Raw genomic sequence first — 16,832 nt, forward strand, 5'->3', positions numbered from 1 at the left:
TCAGCCCTGGCTGGTGTGGCTCTGTGGATTGGGCACAGGCCTGCCAACCAAAAGGTTGCTGGTTTGATTCCCAGTCAGGGCACATGCCTAAGTTGTGGGCCAGGTAACCTGTTGGGGGTGTGCAAGAGGCAGCGGATAGGTGTTTCTCTCACACATCAATGTTCCTCTCAGAGGTGGATTAAGGTCAGTTGAGGCCCCTGGTGCAGAAGAAAATATTAGGCCCCTTAAAAAAACAGAGAGACAAGGAAAACAAAAATACATGTTAACCATATTTTTAAATAAATAAAAAATATTATGTACTATTAATGTTTTATTTCCAATAAAATTTGAATATATGTATAATATAATTAATAGCATAATAATAATCACAAAGTTTTGATGTCGTTTCATTTTTCTAGCTACCAATGAAAAGAAAAATATAAAATTTAGTAGTCTGAATGATTAGAATACTAGAGAAGAGATTTTTCGTTATAGTGGAATAAATCAATGATTAATTAAAATTCAAAAATTACTCATAAACTATGAAAATCCGGATGCTGATATAACAACAGGAATTAATTTTATGTTTTTGCATGTAACTCATTAAACCAGGTTCACCTCGTTTTGATGTGATGCAGTGGCTCCAACCTGAAATACATACGAATAGCTGGTTAATTTTTCTACTACTATATAGAATAATCCATCTTCTCACATTAGTTTGTGATGTTTTCAAAACTTTTTGTTTTTAGCTATTCTGTTTATGTTCTTTCAGGTGAATGTTAGCATCTATGCTGCAGGAACGAAGTCATTTTTTAAAAATGTCTGTCACATTATTATTTTTAAATTATTTATTTATTTGTTTGTTTATTTATTTTATTTTTAGAGAGAGGGGAAAGGAGAAAGAGGGAGAGAAGCATCACTGTGTGGTTGCCTCTCACTCGCACCCCCAACTGTGGACCTGCGTGCAACCTAGTCATGTGCCCTGACTGGGAATCAGGAACGAAGTCATTTTTGATCTTTAGAGATTTGCTGTTTGATAGAGCTGTGGAGCTCTGATGCTCTGGTTACGTCTTAAATGAAGAACTTCCTCAGGCTATCTAAGCAGTTCTCTTGGGTGGAAGCTTGAAGTCAAGACCCAAGAAAAGAGAACAAAATTCTACTCAGCTTCTAAAGTGCCCCAGTCTTGCTAGGGTCTGGCTCCAGTATATATCCCCTCAATACATAAACCTACATTAATGCAGATTCGGGCTTAACCCCTATAATCTTTTAGCTAGGAGCTGTCCAGAAGAATTTTCTGCTATGACGGAAATGTCCTGTTTTACCATGTCCCCTAGCCACACGTAATTCTGGAGCACTGGAAATGAGCTAGTGCACTTAAGGTACTGAATATTTAAATTTAATTGTTTATTTAACTTAAATGTCCATAGCCATATATATGACTTCTTACTGGCCACCACGGTGTTAAGGCTGCTTTGCCTATAATTTCCATATACTTCCCCGTTTCAGTATTTCATTATTATTGCTAAAATAAAAACACATTCGACTTTGCCAGACACTACACTCAGCGAGGGCGCGCAGTCCAAGTAAGGCAGTTTCGATTCTAGTTTACAATTTAAGGAAAGAAAAGGTCAGTCCTTCACTTAGAGATGAGCCCGGTTAAGACCCTCCCGAAAGACTCGCCCCTCGCGTTCCCCAGTAAACCTGAGCGGGGTGCGCCGGGATGAACAGGGGAAGGAGTCGCTTGTAGCCAGTTGACACATTTGGGTTCCTTTCACAGAGGAGGTGCTGCCCAGTGGCTCCCGGGAGGATGCAGAACCAAGGTGAAGGTCTTACGCGCCCCGCAGGGAAACTGAGTCCCGCCCACCCCCAACGCATTGGAACCAGGAGAAAGGCGACACCCGCAGCCATGTGAAAGGTTAAATCAAAGGTTTAAATCGGCTTGGTGGAGGGGACGGATAAACTGGGAGAAGGAGCAGGGTTCCATCGATAACGACTCCCACAGACCATGGGCAGAAGACCCGGAGGACAGCGCGGGAGACCTCCCGTGGGGAAGGCGTGGGAATACTAGGGCTCTTGGCAAGGTGCCTCCAGGGGGACAGGAGGCTTGTGGCTCCGTTTGTCCCAGCCGGTCACAAGATGGCCGCTGCTTGGCTCGGCCTTTCGGTGCAGGACCCCGGGGCAGCGGCCGGCAGCAAGGCAGGACTCGGCCGCAGGGAACGCAGGCGGAGGGGAAGGGAAACCCCGCTGTCGGAAGCAGGAGAGGAAGGAAGCGCGCGTGCGCGGGGCGCCAGGCACGGCTGCGCTGGCCTAGGGGAAGGGTCCAGCGGGGTGATCGCGAGAGCCGGGGGTCTGAGGTCAGGGGCGGTGCCGGCCCTCGTGACAGCCAGCCTGCGTGCTGTGCCGGAGGGCGGGGGGCGGCAGCGGCGGCGGCGCATGGACCGCCGGGAAGTTGGGAGAGCGGCCTGCGGGAGCGCGCGCGCGATTGCGCGCCGGTCGAGAAGCGGCGGCCGCTTGGGTCGCCTCTCTGTCTCTCCACCAGAGCTCGCTACTCGGTTCCTCAGGAAGGAGCGGCCAGTGGGCTGACGTCTTGTCCGCGGGGTTCGAGGCTGGGTCGTCGAGCCTGGGCCTGGGAACGGCGGGCTGACTGGCCCCCGGAGCCGAGACCGCGGAGGACGCCGGCAGAGGCGCACGTTGGCTGTCTCCTGGAGCCGGGAGGAGGCCAAGGGGACCATGTCCGGGAGGAGCCTCCGCCCCTCTACCACCGAGCGCGTCGTCAAAGGTGCCGAGCGGGCTGGGCCTTCCTCGTCGCCCCGCTGGGAGAGGGCTCTGGGCCGGGCGGCGATTCGGGCTCGGAGGGAGGGAGGGGCGGAAGGGATGCGGGCAGGCGGCAGGGGACCCCGGTTGCTCCCGGCTCCGGGAGGACTTGGCTGGAGGCGGGAGGGCGGGATCCCCACTGGGTGCTCCCCGCCGGGGCCTCGGGCGTTTTCTGCAGTACAGGGACCCGTTGCTATCTGGACCTCCAGGTGGGGTGCAGATGTCTCCTCCCATCGCCCCCAAAGGGCCTGATCTCATCTTTTTACAAAGAAACCACTCCTCCATTTTAGTCTCTTATCCGGGGAAGCCGGCTGGGGTGGTGTGGAGAGGGGGTCGAATAGATTCCTCTAAAGTCAGTGCCTTCCGCCGCTCCCCTTCGTTAGGATCCGATCGCGCCCCGCCCCCTCCCCCTTTAGGACGATGCCTTGTACCTTTTGGCCCACTTCCTGCAGATCCTCACAAGTCACTCCTGTTAACACTAAAAGAAACACTATGGTGAAGTAAATCCACATAAATCCACTTGATGGCGTTTGAAAGGAATGGACAGAACCTTGAACGTGATGTGGGTGTTTACTTTTGCTTTGGACCATAGGGGCCGGGAGAGTGATGTTCTGATGCCGACGTGCAGCACACACGAGAGTGCTCCTCACTAATACTTGTGGGGCTGTGCATGGTAGCTCTTCCTGCCCTTTCACTGAGAAGACGGGTTAAACACACCCACTGATGTATATGCTGTTTTTGTTCAGCCGCGAGGCCGAGTACAGCCCCTCTCGGAGCTTTAACAATCCCTTTGAAAACGCTCCTGGTAAGCTGGTCTCTGCTGACCAGCTGGATGAGTGGCCTCTGGATGAAGGGCTCAGCTGCAAGTGGGGAAAACTTAAAGTGCTTCTGTTTTTTCATTTTGATAATTAAGAGGAGAAAGCAAACTAAGATTAGAGCTAATACGGAATTTTTTTAAAGTGGAAGAGTCTATGGAAGAGCGAGTGAAGGGGGAAAATTTTAGTGTTGTACTACGTATTTTTCCCCCTAAACACATTAAGCACCATGAATATTGATTGCCTACACTGTGTAATTGTAGCGTGTACCTTAGTTTTCCCCCTAAAAAGTCCTCATCATATGTGCTCATCCTAAATGTTAATTATCTACCCTATAGTGTTTAGTAGATATAATTGGATTTTCAAGATTTATCTACTCAGCATTTGTCTGGTATCATTAGGACTTAACGTGAATTGTTCATATAACTGACAGCCCTTTAGCTGCTAAATTATTCTGGCCATTTTGATGTCAGTTTTGTATACTATGTAACTCATAAAGAGTGTATAACTGGCCCTGAACATCAGAGTATACCCAGCAACCGTTTTGGACGAATCAAGGACATCATTACATACATTAATCTCTGTCCTGTGCAGTTAGTGGGCCGGTGCTGTCTGCTGTCCAAGGGTGTTGGCACTAAAACAACTCCTCACTGCTACACCTGTTCTGTGCTTTTGTGTTTTTACTTTATCTCCTGCAGTACTCTTTTCTGTCAAAATATGCCCTCCTAACCTGCCACTTGTGAACTGAAGTAGGTGGAAAACCAGATAAATTAGAATTGTGTCAAGTCAGAATAAATGAGAAGGGAGTGAGCTTAGAGGCAGACCTCAGACCTTGGCGAATCTCAAATTCTGGTCGCCATTGTAGCGTGTAATTTCCACCCTAGCATGTCACAAGGCATAAAGGAGATTTTTAAATGAACCGTTCAGAACCTTAAACATCGAAGTATAATAAAATGCAGTGCTGTTAGAATGCAGTAGCCGGCTTGTGGCTGGGCATGCCCAGTTACGTGGACACCCTCATAGTCTGTATGATTCAAATTTGTTTTTTGGTGAAGATAAATTACTGCATGTTGTGTACTTTATAAGATTACTTTTAAATAAATGAAACATGATTTCGGGCACTAGAATGTGTGGATTTAACTTGTATATAAAAACTTTGGCATAAGAATTTGACCACAGCAATTTTGGCTTCTTAGTGACTAATGTTGCTCTTTTTAATGGGTTTTCTGGAGTTTGAAATACTTGAAGTTTGTTCTAAGAGAGTAAGGAGTCAGATCCTGTATAGAGATCCCTTGTATTCAGGGTACTAAGTCCTGGTGTAAGGCTGTCTTGTCTGGCCAGAACTGTCTGCATTTATTCACGCTGGAAATCTTTTCCTGTTGTTTTGGGTTCTGTCATTTCCTGTTAACTTTAAAGTCTACTTAATTGTTTTGTTTGAGCAAATCTTAGAGAGGAGTGGGTGGGTGGGAGTGGTTTGTATTGTGTCCTTCAAACAGCAGCTTTCCTGAATGAAGGACTGGACTGGTGGTCTGAAAACCTCATTTTTCCTGTTGATTCTGGAGCTTGTGAACTTGCCTTTCTTTAAACCTTGCCTTTATACTTAAACTTTCTTTTGCAGATAAACTCATCTGCAAAATTGGGTTAATAATACTTCCTTTGTCAGGCTTCTGAGCCATGTAAATAACAACAGATGTAGGAAGCTTTAGACAAGGTAATATTATGAAACATGATTGTTTGATAATAGATCACTTACTACATAAGTGGTTGTTAGTAGAGAAATTACTAAGATTTGAAAAATATCAGAACATTTGTGAAATTATAAATCAGAAAATGGTTCCCAGTCCAGGAAATACCTCCTCTGCATTATAGCGGGTACCTGGTGGAATCCCACAGCTACAATGTGAATCGGCCCATACAGTTCTGTCTAGTACTTCCTCGGCATCTGGTTTCTTCTCTAGCAGCTGCAGATGCATATTTCATGTTTAAGAATGTAGCAATTCTTAGGCTTTCACTCATTCATGAAATATTTATAGAATCATCTGCAGTGTATGCCAAGAGTTAGGTGCTCTTTTATTGTTTGTTTTAAAATAACATTTCTGTGAGCCTCTGCATTAGGCCATATGCACTGGGACATCACTGCTGGTATCTGGAGCAGAAAACTAGAAACTCAAGTAATTGGACTGTGAAAGTCTTTCAGCTTGGTCTTTTTTTTTTTCTGGTTTCCAAGTTTCTTTTACTATGTGAAGGAATTTACTTTCTTCGACAGTGATTTTTCAAACTATATAAATAAAAACAGTTTATTCCTTTGGGCTGAATCTTTCCAAAAGCAACACGGAAGTATGACTAGGAATTACGTGACAGATGTGGAGAACCCATTGTCTTAAGTTTGTTATTTGGTGGTCACATAGGGTTTAACAGAAAAGTCAGACTTCTTTTCAGTAAGATGCGGATACAGTTCTCTCATTCTTTTGGAATTCAAATATATTGCATATTCACAGAACGTACTGTCATTTGTAGCACACATAGGAGGCTATTAGTTTTTAATATCCTGCCACTGGGAATAGTGTGGCTAAGGCTTTCTTAAAAGATTTTAGGAAGAGTAGTATGGACAGAAGTTGCTATTACCACTAGAATATCTTGAACCTCATTCCAGTCTCTGGTATCTATATACCTCATTCATTTCCACAGCTCTTATCCCTCTCCCTCTCGTGTTATGAGAATGTATCTACCAAGGGTTAAAAAAATTTTTTTCTTTTAAATATAAGCTTAACTCTGCGAATTATAAAGTTGGAAAGGCAGAAAGGAAGGAAAACAAAGGTTTCATATTCATTTCCTCCAGAAACAACTGCTCTTAATACTTTGTTGTACTGTATTTCCATGTGCTGGTGTATTTTGAACTCAAAGGGAAATGGATCACATATATTAAAGCCTTTATTATACAGATGTGTTCAGATTATTTTAACATAAATATTGTAATTTTACCTAAATTCTTTCATAATAGTTTCAGTCAATGTGAAAATGGTTTGAAAATGCTTATTTTCATATTTTGGTTCTTTTATATTGTCATTCATTTGATTCAATACCAACCCAGAAGAAACATTTTCAGGTATGAATGTTCACTATGAACAAATCATGTAGGGCGTTATCTGTTGAATTTGTCAACAGTATTTGTTTTAAGTTATGCTTAGTTTACCATTGTAATTAACAAGCTGCCAAGCTATTTGAACATGAGAAATCAGTGCTATTTGAGATTCATACCTGTGAGTGGAAGTTTTAAACCTTGGAAAATACATCTTAACTGAAACAACTCTTTTTTGTGCAGGAATAAGATGGTCTTTCCTTGTTGTGATTGAAGCCTTATTTATATCAGATGTTTGGCAATAAAGCTTTCTTCTATAAAGTAACATTATTTATCACATTTTACTGTAAAGTTAAAAAATGTTATTAGATCATTTGAGAGAAACATGGTAAGGACTGATTACTTAAAGTGAATTAAAGAATTACCGGTAATTAAAAACCTTTTCCTAAGTTGTATTCAGTAATCAAAATAGAATATCTTTCCATTAAAGTGACATTTTGGGGAAAAGCTAATTTTTAGACATATGTCTTTGAGAGGCAAACGTAGCTAATTCTGGTATATGGTCATTTTGGGGCTTTGCTACTGCTTAATAGCTAAAGGACTAATGGAAATGAAAGGGTATCTTTTTAATAATTATCCTTTGGTATGGTCATTAATAGACTATAACATTCCTTTAAAGTTTTCATGTTCAATTTTAGCTGCATTTTAAATTGCAAAAGTGAGGTTTAAAAATCTCAACCCAGTGTAAGTGATATTTGACTTAGTTATCTTTATAATCTACCTAATTATTCAGATATATGCAGAGAGAACTTTTTATTCCCTATATGCAGTTTTATTTTGTTGACAAACTAGACTTTTATCATGAAATCTTTTAGTTTCTTGAGTCTTTATTACTAAAAGAAAGTCTAATGTGGTAACTAGGATCTCCAGACTGGGTGACAGAAAGGTATGCTGTATCAGCTGGCCAAGGCAGAGGGTGTGTCTTTGATGATCATCATTAGATGACAATTCATGATGAATTTGTGCAGTGTTTGGACATTGTCAGCCCAAGAGACTGAACACTGGTAAATCACCTAAGACTTCATTCAAGAATTACCTGTGTAATCCATGCTAAAGGTGGTTAACCTGAATCTAGTTGTAGTAAACAATCAGATCCAATGTGTGGGACTTTCCACGAGACAACTGGTCTGAACTCCTCAAAAAATGTCGAAATGATGACAGTTAAAAAGGTGGGGAGACTGTTATAGATGGAAGAAAATGAAAGAGATATGACAGTCAAGTGTAGTGCCAGGTTTTGATTGGGAAAACGAAAAGCTATTGACATTTTAGGGACAACTGGAAACATTTGAGTATGGAATATATATTAGATATCAGTGCTAAAAGTCTTGGGTGTGATAATAAGGTATTGTGGTTATAAAGGAGAATGTCCTTATTCTTAGGCAATATCTGATGAAGTATTTAGGTCAAAATGTCATATCTGCAATCTGCTCTCAAGTGGTCCAGAAAAAAAGATTATGTATTTGTCAAAAGAGAAAACAAAAGTGGCAAAATGTTCACCAGGGTGAATATATAAAGAGAAAATTTGTGTTCATTTTCTATTCTTTCACTTTTATATAGGATTTCAGTTTTTCAAACTATAAAGTTGTTGAGGGGGAGTACAATTAAGAAATGCCTCAAAGCAGCTAGGCTTGGGAAAGGCAGCCATCATATTTGATGATTCAGTAGTGTCTTAGGGAAAGTTAAAAAAGAAGAAAGTAAGTTTTAAAGTATTAAAATACATTACAGCTAATGTTAAGTGTTTAGCAGAAAAAGAGGTAGTTTCAGCTGCATGGTGGGGCTTGGAAAAACATGCAGAAGTAAGGACTGAGAGGCGGAGTGTACTTGCCAAAAGAGTAGAGAGGATGGGTAAACCAGAGTGTCAGGAACTGAAAAAGGTGAAATGAAGAAAAGGAGGAAAAAGAGGGGTAGCTGAAAACTGCTAGAGCAATTGACCATGATCCCATTAAGGGGTCAGCGAGATTATTTGGACGGCTGCGTGTTGAAAAAAAACAACAAACAAAACTAAAGCTTAATCAGCTTATAAACATAACCCATAATTACAGAAAATTCAAACATTATGCAAATAGATGCTGTGGAAAGTAAGACACTTTTTATTATATTGGAGAGATTGAAGTAAAGTGGTAGAGGGATAAAATAAATAAATATTAAAAAGCACTAATAAGAAGAGATAGAAAGGATTTTCTAAGTGTATTTCCCATCCCTGTTAAGCACACTATTTACCCATTTAGTCACTAGCACAGACAAGCCTGGGAATCAGGCCAGGTTCTTTCCTATCCCTTTCACTTCATATCCAGTACCCAGACTCAGTTCCGTGGACCTTTGGTTTCTACGTACCTTCTACTTCATTCCCTTGTCTCAATTCTGCTTACACTATAGCAGTAGCCTCTTTCTAGGGCTGTTTGGGCCCCATGCTGCCATCATGATCGGGTAACGCAAAGGGTCATTCCTGTGCTTGAAATCCTTCATGAGCACTTCCTGCCTATAAGATATCTCTAACTTTGTTGATGTGTAGTTTCCTTTCTGCTAAACCTCTAATCTTGTACAGTAAGTAGTCCCCCGTTATCTGCAGGGGTTATATTCCAAGCCCTCCAGTAGGTGCTTGAAACCATGGATAGCCCCGAACCCTTTATGTACGTACTGTTTTTCCTATATGTACGTACCTATGATAGTCTAATTTATAAATTAGGCACAGTTAAGAGACTAATAATAGTTAATAATAAAATAGAGCCCTGGCTGGGATGTCTCAGTTGTTTGGGCATCATTCCACAAAGTAAAAGGTCGCCAGTTGAATTCCTGGTCAGGGCACATGCCTGGGTTGCAGGCAGTCTCCAGTTGGGGCGTGTGCTAGAGGCAACCAATTGATGTTTCTCTCTCAAATCGATGTTTCTCTCCCTCTTTCTCCCTCCCTTCCCTTCTCTATGAAACTAAAAAAACCTTTAAATAATAAAATAGAACAGTTGTAACAATATACTATAATAATAGTGATTTTCATATCGTTCAGTCCCAAACCTATTCCTAAGTCTGTGTAGCTGTCGTTTACTTGCAGTAAATGATTTGGGTCACTTGTTTCAGGGCATCCCTTGCTGAAAGCTCTGTTTAGGCACCATGCTTTTTTCATGCAACGCTGTACTGTCATTTGGAACACATCTGTTCAAGTCTTAAACTATAAGCTTAATTCCTTTTCCATCTTAGCTAGCCCTTATCATGTACTGTGGCCATGATTTTGCAGTTTGAGGTGCTACAGCAAAACTAGCACGAACTTCTTTTTCCTTCACAATTTCATAGACAGAAAATTTGTTCTTACTGTAGATCTTAGCAACTTCAGCTTACAATATTTTTTTAGGTGCAGAATTTCACCTTTTCACTTACAGGAAGCCCTATGGCTTCTCTTTGGCACACCTGAATTGTCAACATCACCACCCTTGCACTTTGGGGCTATTATTAAGTAAAATAGGGTTAGTTGAACACCGTGGATCTGATAACCAAGATGGCTGCTAGTGACTAACGGGTGGGGAGCATGGACTATGGAGACGCTGGACAAAGGGCAGAGTCCCATCCCCACTGGGACTGAACGGGATAGTGCTACTCAGAACGGTGCACAATTTAAAACTTATGACTTGTTTTTTTCCAGAATTTTTCTTTTAATATTTTTGGACCATGGTTGACCACAGTAACTGAAACCTAGGAAAGTGAAACCATGATGAAGGGGGACTGTCGTTGTCCTTTCTTTTCCTCATTTTCATGCCCCCCATTCCCAAACCTGCTTTACTCCTACCCGCATTTCCCTAGAATGCCTTGTTGTTTTGTGTGTGTGAACGGCAGTATGCATGACTTCTGTGTAGAATCTTGCCCCCTGACTTTTATCTTTCAAGATTTAGTTTGAGAAGCTTTTTCTCTTTGACTAGGAGGCTATATGGAATAATGGTTTTAGAACATGGTCTTCAAAGTCAGAGACATAGACCTGGATTCAAATTTTGCCTTTTAGTAGCTGCATGACCTCAGACAAATCACTTAACCTTTTTTTAAACCTCAGTTCCTTATCTGAGGAAGAGAGATAATAAAACCTAACTTAGAGTATAGTTGTAAGGATTAAAGAAACTCCACAAAGTACCATAGCAAGTACAATACATTTAAGTGTTCATTGCGTGTTAGCCACTATCATCATCATCATCATCAGAATGGTTAGATACTGCCTGCCATATATAAGCGCCCATGAGCAATCTCATTGCCTTACAGATTTCTTTAAATATTTTTATGTTCTTTATTCATATTCAACTGTTTTAAGGACAAGAACTATGTGTTCTTCCTTTTTTTTTTTTTTAATAATCCTCACCCAAGGATACACTTTTTATTACTTAGAGAGAGAAAGGGAGAGAGAGAGAGAAAGAGAGAGAGAGAGAGAGAGAGAGAGAGAGAGAGAGAGAGAGAGAGGCATCAATATGAGAAACATTGATTGGTTGCTTCTCATAAGTGCCCCGACTGGGAATTGAACTCACCACCTAGGTATGTGCCCTGACCGTACAGGCTCTTGGTACATGGAATGACTCTCCAACCAACTGAGCCATCCGACCAGGGCAGAGCTGTGTGTTCTTAATGTTCAATTCAGTGCCTAGCATACCAGTGCTTAGTAAATGTTTAAGTGAAAGCATAAGAAGCTTATTTTATGGAAGGCAATGTAGAAAAGAGCACAAGTTCTACTTACTTGCTGTGACTTTAGGTATTTATTTTTCTTGCTTCAGGTTTAAATGGGAGATAACAGTACCTACCTCAAAATTTAAAGATTGCATTTCATATTACATGTAAAGTGCTTAGCATAGTGCCCACACAGGATGCTTACTAAATGTTAGCTGTTCTTGATTAATCTTCACTCTTGGTTAAGATTTGACTGCAGATCTGTTTGACTTTAGGTGGCATGTATGAAATGAAGGTTTAAGAGTGTATTGCATTTTATATTTTCCAACCTTAGTCTCCTTAGCTTTTGAAAGGATTTAAACTTAAAATGTTTAATAAGAAAATGGTGAAAGTTTCCTTTTCTGTAGTATAGATAGAATTTTGGAAATCATATATTAATAAAAAATACTGAGTTTCTACCACAGACAACATGTTTCTGGTTATCCTTAGAAGCTTAAATACTGTCTTGAAAAGTACTCACTATAGCATATAAAAATGTAACAAATGTAGAACTATGGAGCTACTATGACTAATACCACTAGGAAGAGCAGATGACTGTAGACTGTCTCTGGTATGAAATGTTTGCTCCCTCACTTTGTAAATTGATAATCCTTTCAAGTTTAAGCTTTGACTGTAGATTAGTGGCCTAAAGAGGTTAAGACCTAATTTGTGTTTTTTTGAGTGTGTATGCCTAGGGACATTATATTTATGTTACCTAAATCTTTGTGGAAGTTTCAAAATGAAAGAGGATGGTTTTAATGAATGGCCAAAGTAATAAAGGTGGGATTGTCTATGAAAACAAGTTAGTTATTTTTGCACTGTTTTATTGAAAACATGATGTCACTATAAAGTTATTGATTCTGTTGGACTATCACTGCTAGTGGTTATTACTTAATTGGTTCAAGGAGGGCCAATTTCTAAGGGTTTGAAATGTGAGTTCTGTGGCTGTCAAAGAACACAAGGAATGATCTCAAAGAGCTGTGCCAGATCATTGAAATAAAATTACTGGTCCTATTAGGTTATGGAAGGCTATGAAAGGTACACATGACTTTCAGTAATAACATATAATATAACATATTCAGTGGTGTTTAACAGGTTTATGATTGGAAAGGCTGGGGAGTAGATTAGGAATTAAGTCTGCAAAAGTAGGGCAGGCTTGTTGGCTTAAAATAGGAATAAAAGCAGAGTTATTTGCAGTGAACAGAGATAACTATTTAAGTAAATCCTAGTATCCCATGAGGGTAAGACCACACAATAATTTAATAGTTTATAGGCCAATCATTTTTAAGGCTTATTTTTCGTACTTACTGCAGGATTAATGTGGTCATCACCAATGTGGCCTTTCTCTTTTATGCAGATCTGCATCAGATGTTAGGTATATTTACCTGAAAATACATATGTATGATTTATGTAGCGGATGTATTTTGTAGCGTTACGCTGAATTGAATTTGATGTGAAAAGGCTGCGGAATTTCTTCAGTGTACTTTAGAAACTTAGTTTAAAAACTAAGTTTTAATTTTTATAATTATAGATTCACAGGATGTTGCAAAAGAAATGTTCATGTAACTATACACCTTCCGTAGGTCTTCCACACTGTCAACATCCCACACCATCACCGTACATACCAAAACAAAGAAGTTGACATTGGCATAGTCCATACAGCTTATTCAAGTTTCACCAGATACACAAGGAGTTGTCTCTGTGTGTGTAGCTCTGCAATTTCACATATGTAGTCTTGTGTAGCTACCACCATAATCAAGATAATCAACTGTGCCACCACCACAAGACTCTTGTGTTCCTACCCCTTTGTAGCCACACCCATTGCCTTGCCCCACTTCTATAATTTGGTTATTGTTTTGAAATCATGTGCAAATCTGGTTGGAGTAGGGTTTTTGCTTCTGAGTTGGAAGCATTGTAAAATAATTTTTATTTTAATACAGGTAATCTTAAGAGCAACTCACTAATGGTAAAAAGCTTGGTTAAAATATGTTAGCAATTTAGGAGCACTGTAAGGTTTATTAGATGAATATATAAAGGTGTAGAATAATGATTCTCAGCTCTGGTTACCGACCAGAATCACTTGTGGAGCTTTAAAAAACATGAAGGAAAAAAATAGGTACCTTGGCCCCATTCCTGGTAAATATGGAAAGCAATGTTAAGTGTAAAAATGCAGATTGCAGCCCTGGCTGGTGTGGTTCAGTTGGTTGGAACATCTTCCCTTAAACCAAAATGTCACAGGTTCGATTCCCAGTCAGGGAACATGCCTAGGTTGTAGGTTTGGGTCCCCAGTCTGAACGTGTAAGGAGAGGCAGTGGATCAGTATTTCCCTCTCTCCATCCCTTCCCCTCTCTCTGAAATCAATAAGCATGTCCTCAGGTGAGAATTGTAAAAAAATGCAAGTTGCAAAAGGATACACAGTGTAATACCACTTATGTAAAAAATTAAAGCATACTATATTGTGTAAAGATATTGTTGTTGTTGGCAGCCGTCCGTCTCGAGAGACGATGGTGTAGCTTCTTAAGAGTCTATCTGCACCGCCGAGAATGGTTGTGCAGTCCGACTCGGGAGTGACACGGTATCTGTCTCCTCCCGTGTTGAATCGACATCTTGCGATGACGCTGGAGTGTCCTCTCCAGTGAAGCTGAAGCTACAGAGCCTGGGCAGGGTGATATGGAGGGTCTCTGTTGCCCATGCAACAGACCCCCCCTCTCTTCGCAGCTGAAGGGTCCAAGGGAAAGACGGAGTCAATACAGCTTGGCTTCAGGTGCGCCGCAGGAGTTGCCGGTGTTGACTACAACGTCAAACCGCCTTAGGGACTCCGGCTCCGGATTTTCTGTCGGGGTTTACTCCCTTAGCCTTTCCCCTGAAGAGGTATGCCGCAAGGCAGCGGAGGTTTTTTGGAGTCAGAGTTTTCCTTCTCTGTGTGTAAAGATATATTTGTAACAAAATTATATAATATATATGTGGGAAGGATACACAATTACTTAAAGGTACTAATTACCTCTGGGGAGGACAGAATAGGATGGAGGCTGTCTTCAACCATGTTGGTAACATTTTAGTTCTTAAAAAATTTTTGAAACAGCCCTGACCAGTGTGACTCAGTTGGATGGACGTCGCCTCACAAAGTGGGAAGGTCGCCAATTCGATTGCTGATAGCTGGTGAGAGCACATGCTTGGGTGGCAGGTTCGGTCCCTGTCAGGACATGTGTGAGAGGCAACTGATTGATATTTCTCGCCCTCTCTTTCCTCTTCCTCTCCCTCTAAAAATAAATAAATAAAGTCTTTAAAAATTTTTATGGCAAACAGTATTTTAAATCTACATGGTAGGTACATGGGTGTTTGTAGTATTTGTATTATTTTGTATTGTATTTTATGTAAAATTATTTTTGTATTATTTCATTAAAAGTATTCATACATACAGTATATTACATGTGTCTGGAATTTCCTCTTTTCTACCTTTTAATATACCTTCTTTGTGTGTGTGTGTGTGTGCCAAGAGTGGAGGCCTGCTGTAATAAATACCTAAAAATGTGGAAGTGGCTTTGGAACTTCCAGGAGAACCAGGTTACGTCTGAACTCTCTGATGCTCTTCCTTGATTTCTGTAGCCATTACTGATACCCCATTAAAATCTTTCATACTTACAGTCTGAACCATTCAATGTATTCCTTAACTGTTCCATGTTTACATATTTGTTTTACATGAATTATTTTGTCTGCTTAAATAGTCCATGTGTTACCTAACCAGTGTGAGCATGTATGTAGTAGGTGCCAGATAAATACCAAATTACAATATTCCCTTACTTATTGTGGGAATTACGTTCTAGACCCCCCGCGGTAGGTGAAAATCCGCGAAGTAGGAACCTTACATTTATTTTAGTATTTATATATATTTTAAGACTTTATAAACCCTTCCCAAACACTTATAAACCGTTCCCAATCCTTTATTAACCTTTCCCACTCCCATATTAACCTTTTCCACACTTTTATAAACACTGCTTATGTTCTTAAACATATTCTACACTCTTAACACTATGTAACTTTAACAGCACATGTATACAGTACTGCAAAATCTCGCGATATAGCGAAAAATCTGCGAAAATAATTAAATATAATATTTTTTTCAAATCCCGCAATACAGTGAGGCCACGATAAATGAACCACCATATAGAGAGGGACTACTGTATTTAACTTAGAATATAATTACTTCCGGAGTATATTTGAATTTAAAAGAACTGTAACAGCTTTTTGTGTCTCCTATAGACTTCAGAACTTCAGGTTTTAACAAATATCACTTTTATCCAGGATTCTAGGAAGGCTAGCTATAGAAACTTCTTAGATCTGTTCTGTTTTGTTTTTCAGTTGGTAACATGCAATCTGTCAGCCTTTAAAAGGATGGTACTGGATAATTAGATTTGAATTATAAAGCAGTTGGTGGTGGAGATGAAGCTGAAATATCAGAGTTTCAGAAAGAAACAGGAGTTGGTGGTTGTGCACAGTCTTTCCTAGATCTCATCTAATTATTAGGAAAAGATAAAGGTGGATTTTTAAAATTCCTCACCTGAGGATATGTTTATTGATTTTAGAAAGAGAGAAAAAACATTGATTGGTTGCCTCTCATATGTGCCCCACCATGGGTGGAACCGGCAACCTAGGTATGTGTCCTGACTGGGAACAGAACCTGCAGCCTGTTGGTGTACAGGAGAACGCTCCAACCAACTGAGCGCCCTGTCCAGTGTAAGAAAGGTAGTTCTAAATGTGGTCAGTGACTTTCTTCAGTTTGCTGCTTTTGAATCAAATCCAGGAGGTCAGCAACAGTAAGTAGAATGACCTTTCTTGCCACTTCCATTCACCATTTGTTATAGTAACACTATACAGTTGGCACCAAAATTACAAAATAATATATTTAAATATTAAAAGTTAAATGCTTCATTATTATGAAGAACAGTACAGTCTTAACATGTAGCATTGTTATGTTTCACATATGGAAGTTCACACCAGAAAAGTAATTTAGTGATTTATTGTTTTGTTTTTTAATTTTTGTTCTCTTTAAAGATAGAGCTACAGGTTTCTTACTATTTTTCTCTTATGCAGTCCAGGTGTGAAATATTTGTTAGAAACAATATTTTAAGTCCTGAAGTTTTTGGATGATTTTTTTTATGTCTGCGTGAGAACTAGAGTGAATTCAAGATGACCTAATAATCATTTCAGTGACACTTTGCTATGTGTTTGTGGGGTGTGTGTGTGTGTGTGTAAGAGACAGTTATAGCTAGTTTTATCTAGAATTGTGTAGAATCCTTTTGTTCCCATGAGAGTATATCTTAACATATGAATGTTATTTGTCATGTGTTATGCTTATATAGTTTTCATTTAAACTTAAACTTTAGTGGCATCTCAGAGATTATTTTCATTTTAAC

General features: G+C 40.1%; 1 protein-coding gene across 5 annotated transcripts in view; it reads left to right on the forward strand.

Annotated features, from left to right (window-relative positions):
• Window positions 1-2,431: 2,431 nt before the first annotated feature.
• PPP3CC (protein phosphatase 3 catalytic subunit gamma) overlaps window positions 2,432-16,832 on the forward strand; it is a 79,113-nt gene continuing 64,712 nt past the window's right edge. For 3 of the 5 annotated variants that reach the window (XM_090290122.1, XM_090290125.1, XM_090290123.1), the window contains exon 1: window positions 2,432-2,758. In XM_090290122.1, coding sequence (XP_090146248.1) covers window positions 2,710-2,758 — 49 coding nt within the window. In that variant the 5' untranslated portion in view covers window positions 2,432-2,709. The remainder of the gene's footprint in view (window positions 2,759-16,832) is intronic. The other 2 variants (XM_090290126.1, XM_090290124.1) reach the window with 2 other exon arrangements.

The sequence above is a fragment of the Furipterus horrens genome, unplaced genomic scaffold, assembly GCF_987537825.1.
Source record: "Furipterus horrens unplaced genomic scaffold, mFurHor1.1.pri manual_scaffold_10, whole genome shotgun sequence".
NCBI classification, from domain to species: Eukaryota; Metazoa; Chordata; class Mammalia; order Chiroptera; family Furipteridae; genus Furipterus; species Furipterus horrens.